General features: G+C 31.1%; 1 protein-coding gene across 1 annotated transcript; it reads right to left on the reverse strand.

The window, feature by feature from the left end:
- Nucleotides 1–1,756: 1,756 nt before the first annotated feature.
- LOC100800628 (protein NRT1/ PTR FAMILY 5.2) lies at nt 1,757–9,796 on the reverse strand. Its single transcript, XM_003556322.5, has 4 exons — nt 9,514–9,796; nt 6,735–6,952; nt 3,224–3,789; nt 1,757–3,015 (listed from the first exon to the last, which is right to left on the reverse strand). The coding sequence occupies exons 1-4, from the start codon at nt 9,635–9,637 to the stop codon at nt 2,139–2,141; spliced, it is 1,785 nt and encodes a 594-aa protein (XP_003556370.1). The 5' UTR covers nt 9,638–9,796; the 3' UTR covers nt 1,757–2,138.
- Nucleotides 9,797–10,577: the final 781 nt, after the last annotated feature.

Below are 10,577 nucleotides of genomic sequence, written 5' to 3' on the forward strand. Positions count from 1 at the left end.
GATAGGTCAAACAATGTGTTTCAATTGAAGATGATTCTAACTGACTCGATCGGTCAAACCTCATCCACAACTAGGCTTTGTCAATCTTTTTCTTCATCTTCCTTAATGTGTTGTTGTCAGTGGCAGCAATGAGACGGTTGTTGTCATTAGGTGAGACGGCAATTTCGACCGCATATGGAGGTTGCAGCAGATACCGAAGCAAAGACGGTCTTTTTTGGTCAACAGCAAGAAGCGAAGTGGCAGAAGAAGAATGGGCCTTTATCCATTGTAATTGAGAATAATTGGTGAATGAAATTATTATTATTATTAAATGACTAAATTGAATAATAATAATAATATGAGAGTAAAGATTGTTATTATTCGTGGTTTCAAATTTATTTTTTCTTCATTTACTTAGTGATTTTTATTTTTAAATAAAAAATATAGTAACAATTTTTAACTGTCACTATGCTAACTTAACTATTTTAAAAATTAAAACACAAATGGATACTAAAATTTCTAACAAAAAATTGAAAAAATGATCAAAACGATATATTTTAAAAACATAAAAGACCATAAAGAAATTTTTAAAACATAATGTACCAAAACAAAATAATTACGAAACATAATAAATCAAAAGTTACATTAAATCATTTTAAAATTTAAAAGTTAATAGAATACTAATGTTTTAAAAAAAGATTAAAATGATACATTTCAAAAATATAAAAAATCAAAATGAAATTTTTTAAATTTAATATATCAAAATAAAATAACTACAAAACATAATAAATAATAAAATAATATTAAGTCAGATATATAAAAACATGTGTCACGTTTGGTTCAAGATACCAACCCCATAGATCATAAATCCATATATGTGCATTATGAAAATGGAAAGGAAAGGCTGGTAAAAAAATGAATTATATGATGCTTAGAAAGTTGAAAATGGAGATACCAAAAAAAAAAAAAAAATGTGGCATGCACGACGCGATAAGACAAGTGCTATGTGCTAAAGCACTTATTAGTGAATGTGCGGTTGGTCGAGTTATCAAAATCACTGATGGGGAGGGAAGAAGGGAATATGGATCACGTGGGTAAAAGCAGTTTGGTAGTGACAATTTGGAACCGATGTTAGTTGCAAGATGTGGGCTTGTTGGGCTCAAAATGGTTCCAAGAATCCGAACAAACACAAGTTTCAAGAAAAAACGATAAGGAAGCTATACACGTGTGCTTGACGGTGTTGGAATTAGGAATCACAAACTTTTGGAAATTCATGATTTGCTTTTTCAAAAAGAATATATATATATATATATATATATATATATATATATATATATATATATATATATATATATATTTGCTATTTGTAAAATTTTATTTTATTTTATCTTAATTGTTAAATTGTTATTATTTTCTGCCTGAATTTAGAAAGAGAATATAGGTAATTAAATTAGTACTTAAATTTCCAATCTTTGTATCAAATTGGAGAAGGCAAATTTACTTTAGAAATAATTTGATTTGAAAAAATATTCTTTTTTATTTTTAATTACAAAATTTTATCATGATTTTTTTAGTTCGATCTTTTTTATAAAAAAAATTGTGTAGAAAATAGTGAAAATAATTTTATTATTTTTTATTTTTATTGTTTCTTGTACAAACTTTTCAAAATAAAAACAAAATAGAAAAAAATCAATTTTTTTGTAATCTATAGCTGCCGACAACGAAATAATAGCTTTATAAATAAAAATAAAATAAAAAAGCAATTTTATTGGAGGAATGAAAATGAAAATCTCACCTGATAGATTTTGTCTTCGACCCTTTATTTTACAATTTCTTGAGTAAAGAAAAGCTTAAATGGCAAGAAAAGATCTAGAAAGAAAAACTTCAAACATATTACATTCATTTTTTCAATCTCGTGCTTTTTCAAGGTGCAAGTGACATTTCCCGAAGGTTACAAAGGATAAGGAAAATGATCACATGATGCTAAAACGACCTCCAATAACTATAACTTGATTAGGTTCTCTTCTGAAGTGGCTTCCAATGATCAAAACCATTCCAAAGTTAACACGCACACACCCCCACAGACACACACATATCTAGTTCTTTGGCCATCCAAATTTGTACATAAAGTAGTTTTGTCCCCTTAGATACCCAATCAACTAGTCTTTGGGATTCACAACGTTGGACACAGTCTTTTCCTTCAGTTCTTTTGCAAGCTTGTCTATGGAATCTGAAACTTCAACTCTATATACATAGAACCTAGTAACATACGCGAAGAAGATGAGGTTGAGGAAGTTTAGTATTGCGAAAAATGCATAGTAGTAGTCAAGATGAGACTCATTGAGGTTGTTCAAAATCCACCCCTTGTGACCATTTTTCTTGGTGACATTTGACACTGTTGAGAGAAGAAAGGAACTGATGAAGTTACCAAGGCCTAAGGTAGTTGTGGAATATGAAGTTCCAATGCTCTTCATGTGTTCCGGGGATTGATCATAGAAAAACTCAATTTTTGCAACCTCTAAGAATGCATCAGCAGTTCCCATGAGTATAAACTGAGGAAGCAAAATGAATATGCTCAAAGGGACTTGCCCTCCACTTTCAACTACCCCATGTTCTCTTGCAACCTTGAGTCTATAGCTTTCAGTCCCAGATGCAATGATCATGATCAGTGTGTGGATTACAAGGCCAATTCCCATCCTCTGAAGAAGGGTAATGCCTCTGGGGTTCTTGGTAAACCTTTGCATGATCTTCACAAAGAAACGGTCATAGAGCACAATGCAAACAAGCAAGGACACAGTAACAAATGCAGCCAAACTTGCTGGGGGAATTTTGAAGCTTCCGAGGTGTCTGTCAAGAGTAGTACCTTGCTTCACAAAAAGGGTATTTATCTGAGCCATCATTGTACTAGGCACAAATGTAGCAACCAAGATCGGAATCATTCTTATCATTTGTTTGGTCTCCTCTACTTGAGTAACAGTGCATAGCGTCCATGCACTAGTGTTCGAATCTGTTTTCACACATGCCTTGTCAAGAAACCTGCACATATATGTATGATTTTTATTAGGAACACAAAAATTTCATTGTAAAATAGGGTCATCTAGTGGAGGAATTATTACATAATCCGAGACCACATGTCTAATCACATTTTATTAATTATTAAAAAAAAATAGATATCATGTGAAAATTCATCACGATCATGTAATAATTTATCCATAAAGGAGAAAGGTAGGATAGAATTTTGTACTTTAATGTTGGAGTGTGGTCAATTCTGTAGCTCCCTTTCTTTGCATACTCTTCCTTGTCAAGCTCATATAGTTCTTTAGAGTCACTAGGAACAGGAACTTTTGATTTCCTCAAAGCAGCCACAACGACCCTAGCCATTCTAGTGAAGGTACTCCCTGCAGGCACTTTGTGCCTATAGAAGGGTGTCCCTGCCACGAATATCATGATTGATACTAAAAGGCCAAGAGTTGGAAGAGCATAGCCAAGAGTCCACCCCACATTATCTTGGATATAAACTAGAACACTGTTTGCAAAGAGTGTCCCAAAGAAGATGCTGAACATCCACCAATTGAAGAAGGATAGCTTGTGTAACTTCTCTTTAGGGTGAAAATCATCAAATTGATCAGCTCCTATGGTGGAGATGTTGGGCTTGGTTCCTCCAGTTCCCACTGCTAGAGTGTAAAGTGCACCATAGAACACAGCTAGCTGTAGTGTGGAGGCTTTGGCACATTTTGTCACATCCTTTACAAAGCATTGAGGTGGCTTCAGGCTAGGAAGGGACACTGCCAGTGTAAGCAGAGACATACCCTGCGCCATCAAACAACCCCCACGAATTAATTTGACAGTTTAAATTGTATGCATAACCATTGTCCAAAAAGTTGTCCTATCCTATGTATTAAAAAAATGTTACTTTTTGGTTCTAACTCTGTCTTTAATGTCTCAATTTAGATAATTGTATAATGTGATCATTGAGATGATTCTACAACGCCTTTTTCATTATGCATATATATATAAGTAAAGTTGGGTAGGTTAAAAGAACAAGAATTAGGAAGCAAAACTCAATCCAAACATACAGATTGAGGAAGAGTATTACAATTGACAAGCAAGTAAAGCATAGGAGCTCCCATCTCATGAATTCCAAAAAACTTATCAAGGTTAAAAAGAGTATCTGAATATATCATTGGATTTATTAAGGGAAAAATACTAAGACTGGAATGAAAATGACTTTATAATTATAAATATACAGAAAGTGTTATTTAAAACTTGTGTCCGATTTTCACTTTATATGTTATTATAATAATATCCATCCATCTTTTGCATAATACTAGTACTATTTTAGACAATTTTGTTATTGCTATTAGATTCTTCTATACAACTTGTTAATTGTCTTTATTTGTGCCTCACTCTCAAGCCCCACAACCGCACCCTGTCCCAGTCCCCTGACTTGAGTTTGATATATAGTTTTGGACTTAGTGTTGTTTGCTTGTTGATGACTACACTTTTACTTGATGCAGGTACAAGGACATGATAACCTATATTGTATTTGTGGACCTTAAAAAACATACCATGCTTTAGAAGGATGCACACACACAACCATGAAAAGCGCGGTCCACTAGCGTCACAAGTATGAAAAGAATGCCACATGCTTTGAACCAAACTAGAGACAGGAGAAAATGACCGGGACACTTTCCTACTACCCTTCATGTCTTTTTCCTAGACAACACTGTCATGAGGTCAAATTCTAATACTTTGCCAATATTATATTATGTCCTACCCAAGCTCTATCAGAGATTCACTTTAGAAAATTAATAATGAAGAAATCAGTGTGTAACAAAAGTTCAATTTTAGTCTATCTTGAGTGTTTATATTATTGTTTAATTACATATAATTATTTAATAAATAATTTGATTACAACAACAGCTACTTAACATATCAAACATAATGATAAAATCACAATATAAAATTTTAAGCTGATAATAAGCTAAAATTAAATTCATGCAAACAGTGGAGTTAGATAAAAAAAATAACTGATATATTTATGTAAAAACATACTGACGATACATGAACTTGTATTCAAAGTTTAGAATTTTAGTCGTCTATTAATTATATTTAATAGATTATAAATACTTAATATCAAATTAGCAATCTATAAATATTTTACAAATCATATTAAATATCATTGTCATAGAAATAGTATACCATCTCATTAATCATTCATCTTCAAAAGTCAAGTTGCGAATCACTGGTTGAGCTGCAAGATTCTTTTTTGTCTCGAATCACTAATCAAACGCGGGAATTAGTGTATTATTGGTCCACCGATAGCTACTGTCTACTTATCATACTAGCAATATTGCAATAAAAAATGCCAAAAAGTCTTTGATCCAAAAGGTTGAAAGTGTTAGCCTAGTATGTAGTAGCTTCAGTTGGTTGGTTGGTTCTTGACAGATTTCTTTCTAGAGTGATCAGCTGGTGACATGCAATATATAGCATCTAAATACTCTAAATCGTTTTAATTAATCTTATACAGACATTACATAATGCAATCTGTATAAGAATTTTTCTTATTAATTTACACAGGAGATTCCATGTATAACCAGAGAAAAAACTTTATAAAAAAGAGTTTATATAGATAGATATATATTATCTATTAACAATTAATAATTATATATATATATATATATATATATATATATATATATATATATATATATACATATATATATATATGTGTGTGTGTAAACCTGCAACCATTATGAAATAAGTATTTAGACTTTAAGAACATGTATATAATGAATTGAATTAATTTAAACATAATTTTAGTCCATGTAACTATAATTATTGTTAATATAGTTAAATTTTTTTAATAAGATATTAATAAGATTAAAAGACTTTAGACATGATTGTGCCAATAATGCATTCAAATTAAAGTCATAACAATTAGTATATACCCTATAGCAGTCAAATTTAGGATCAAATTTATAGGATCAAACTTATGGTCAAAATATGCGGGCTTAAAATATCGAGATCTAATATATATCTTTATGATCATTTTTATATTCAGAACAACTTGCATTGGGAGACACTCGTCTAAGTTTCTAACATGTGGGAGTGGAGAGTTGAAATGTGGTGATAATGCCATTGAGGCCCATGGGATTCACCAAAAGCGGACAGAGTGTAATTTGACTGAAAATCAATCATTTTAGAATTAATAACTAAAAACTTACACTCATCTTATTCTGCTTCACACTCACACTTATGAAATTTTAAAATCAAATAATTAAACATAATACTATTTGTATAAATGTAAGCTTTTCGGATCTTAACATAGGAAATTAATTTGTATCTGTCACATCTAGCTTCATTTTTCAAGCTGTCCCCATGTAAGATTAGAGGGATGTTAAATATCCACAAATTAATTAAGTTTAAATTGTCAAGCCCGAGACCTTTTTTTTTGGTGAATTTTTTGGTGAAGTCAAGCCCCGAGACCTATTTAGTCTTTCTACGTGTTTTCATTCCGTGACAAGAGTTCAATGCCCGGATTAAATTATCTGTGACATATATTATTAAAAATTGAACACGCTAACAATAATTAATATGAGGAGTCAAACTCTTTGAAAGATGTGTCAACACATGTTATTAGATTACAATAAAATGAGATTATACTAGATGAATGAATTGATATTAAACTCTTTACGGGGTTATAAGAAAACAAAAAATTGGTAAAAGAAATAGTAGCTTATTGAGAGACTAACCGAGAGATAAATGGTGGAGGCTATGACAAAAGTCCAATAGCGGCCAAGGAAAGCGTCAGCAACGTAGGCGCCTAATATGGGTGTCATCCAAATGGTGCCAACCCAATTGGTGACATTGTTTGCAGAGGATACTGTGCCTTGGTGAAGCTTTGTTGTAAGATAAAGGATCAAATTTGATGATATCCCATAATAAGCCATTCTTTCGAATACCTCATATACTGCACCCACAATCAAATCAAATTCAAACATCAATAAGGTTTCTACTTTCTACATGTTTCAAATTATACGAGTTAATTGTTTATTTAATTAAGTATCAAGCCAGGCCACTGTTTGCTTCTTTCCTTTTGACATGTATGTTGTGGAGACTAGGTTAATTTAAATGTCCTTAATTTAGTAAATTAAGTTACATGTACATTGGTAAAAAAAATAAAAAAATTACATGTACATTAGAAAAGAGGAGATACGTGACCTCATGAAATATCAAACTAATTAGTATATAATTTTAAGGATTGTTGTTGGTGAGAACTGAATTAGAAGCGTGTTAAGTATGTCAACAGTTTATTTTCAAAGCCTTTAGTCAGTGAATTAGAAATTTAAAATAAAATATTCACTATCTTTGAATAATAAGCAAAAAGATGTTATTCCAAGAATATTAACATTTAATTAATATAATACAGAAGAAAATTCTTTTTACATTAAATGACACCTAAAATATTTAATAAAACGCAATCTGCTGTGTTTGGTTTACCATAATTTTTCTTCTTGTTTAAGGTTAAAATATTTCACTTCAAAATAAATTTTAACAATCAAAATCATCTTTAGAAATTCAATTTTACAAATACTCACACTCACTCTCACACATACTACAGCCTCCTAAGCTGGTGGCTAGTATGGAAGTATTAGGCTATTAGGTATTAGGGGTCAGAAGTATGTCTTTTACGCCTTTTTTATATAAAAATCTTATCCACAGTTTTAGTTCTTGGGTCAATAATGGACAAATTACAGTATAAAATAAGATGTGAACATTTTAAAATCCATTATAAACCTAGGCAAAAACAAGAAACAACCTTAATTAATAATTCGTAGGACACAACTTTGTATCCTAATACAAAATACTTATTTGATTAAAAAAATAAATAAAATGATGTTATCGTACACAAATTTTTATCACAATTGTTTTTCACTGTATTACTTGGAAGTTTAAGAGGGCCAGCAATTAAATGCAAGAGCAAGTTGAGTAACAGTACCACTACCGTAAATGAATACTGATCCTAATATCATAGAGTTGCAAACTCTATTAAGTTTGCAATAAGTGGTTTTTCATCAGTTAACTATAAACTCATTTTGGATATATTTTGTCAAAATATCACGCATTATGTAATCCAGCTAACATACAATATTTGGCTTCTTGAAAGTAACAAGGCTTTTGTTCGATTCTGTTTTTAGTTTTTAAAAAATATTTTTCAGTAGACTGGAACTTACAAGAGAAGAGGAAATAAAATAATCAGTGTTGATTTTAAAAACGTTTATTATATATATATATTGTTTTCGAAACAGGTGTTGATGATGGGAAGCATGCGTACGATTTCAGAAATTTGGCAGGAAACAGTGTTGATTTTTCAGAAATTGTGATTCCACGCCTAATCTCTCTCTCTCGTACGATTCACAAAGACATAAACATCCCAATATATCATGTCTTGCGGTTTTGCACCTCTTTGATGAAGAACAAGTTGTGATTCTCTCTCAGATCACGAGCCCATCAACCACCACTACCATGGAGAGAACGAGTTGGAGAAGGATAAGTCCAGCTTCCATGCATTTCCAAGACCCATTGTGATGCGGTAAATACAAAGAAGACACCTCCCGTGAAGAACAAGAGGGACTAGGACACCTTTGAAAAATATTCTAAAACTTTTCATATGTATGTACAAATTAATCTTTTCAAAATTAAGATTAACTATAAAGAGTAAATAATTAACTTTACTTTATCAACTAATTACCAATAGTTACAAATAGTAATTTTGTTGAACTTTACACTTATGATGTACAGAAATTAAAATCTATTTATAAATTGATAATTTTATAGGATAAATTTACTTTTCGGGGGACTTATATGTAGACATATACTTTTAGGGATCACTACCAAAAAATACTTTAAGGGATCAAAAGGAAAATAAGATATTAGTTTTGATATTAACTCTTTTTAATATGGACAACGCAATATTTATTTCGAAAAAGTTAAGGATGTGTGAATATTTTCTTGACTTGATTCATTCATTTACATTACGTACAAAAGATGTATACAATAATTCGTGTATGGATAACATCACCTAAAGAAAAGAAAAAATATTGATGAGGAAACAAGGGTTATTTAATATTAAAAAAAATTGTTGAAATAATTTTAAGGGAGTGAGAGAAATGAGATTAAAAAAAAGTGTGACCAACTTTTTTATTTTTTACTGCAGTATGTCATAAGAACGAAACAAAAGATATTTATGGAAGAACTGAAAGTGTTGGTACAACATCACTTCGCTGCCCAGCTAAGCAAAGCCCCAATTTGTATTTTGTAGCATGAAAAAATAGGAAATCTTCTCCACGATTAATTAATGCTAAGTGCAGGACGATGGTAAAAAATGGAAAAAGAAATCAAAGATATTGATTCTTTTCTCACCAACCTCTTGCAGTTGCAGAGAACAGCAGAATATGCATGGTATAACTGACTTTGTAAGTTTTGAAATGGGAAGAACAATAACAGATCAATAAAAGAGAGAAAGTTTACCAACAACAAAGGAGCAAGCTTTCCAACCACCACTTTTGGATCTAAGAATAGGTTTCCCTTTAATGTTGACAGTTCCATCTTGTGTGTAGTCCTCGTTCTCGACCCTGCCCTCTTCCATAGTCATGTTTTAATTTTGTTTTTACTCTCTTTCTCACTTACCCCCTTATAATCTACTCTTTCGCCCCTTTAGATAGAAACGAGGAGCATGCACGAAGAAGGATTTTTCTCAGTGAAGACGAGAAATGAGAGAACTGAAGCTGCTACCATGCTCTACTTTGATAAAACTATACACAATTTATAGACCTCACGCTCTACTCTGTGGCTACACTTCTCCGTCGACATGGGCCCTCATCATCACCATTATGTCATTAACTTTTTCTTTTTCTTTATTTGATATAAATAAATTATCAAATAAATATTTTTAAAAAGTTTTATTTAAATCTTAAAATAAATTAAACAGGTATTGTTGTAACTAAAATAATTCTTTAGATGAAAACCATCATGTATCAATCTTGAATTAATCATATTAATAGTTAAGAAAGCATAGTGCAAGGATAAAAGTTATGTGGTTTGATCTTCTAGATCAACACGTACTCTCTTGAGAGAGAATCCTTTGAAAGATGAGATATCAAAAAAGGAGTTGATAATTGTATATTTAACCTAAAAATCATAACCTTATTTAATACACAATCCATAAATTATCTTTTGGGTATCTATATTTTAATCCATCATAAAGATAGAATTATCATTTAGTCTCTACACATTAAAGACTCATACTTTGTTATTGGATACATTAAAAAGTCCAAATTATCCAAACTTTATTAGATCACTTTTAATTGAGCTTAGCTTTAAATGAAATGCATAATAATTTACATATAAGGACAATGTTATATTAAGGATCCAACGGGTATTGAAATTAAACTGAAATTTGTGTATGCTCGTCCCACCTCACTCCAGTTTTGACAATAAAATGATTTTAACCATATTCAGCTTTTCTCCATCTTCAAAAGGCTGGTTCAATTTGACTTCCGAGATAACCCCGAAAAGCGAACGGAATCACGCAC

The sequence above is a fragment of the Glycine max genome, chromosome 20 (assembly GCF_000004515.6).
Source record: "Glycine max cultivar Williams 82 chromosome 20, Glycine_max_v4.0, whole genome shotgun sequence".
In the NCBI taxonomy this organism is placed as follows: domain Eukaryota; kingdom Viridiplantae; phylum Streptophyta; class Magnoliopsida; order Fabales; family Fabaceae; genus Glycine; species Glycine max.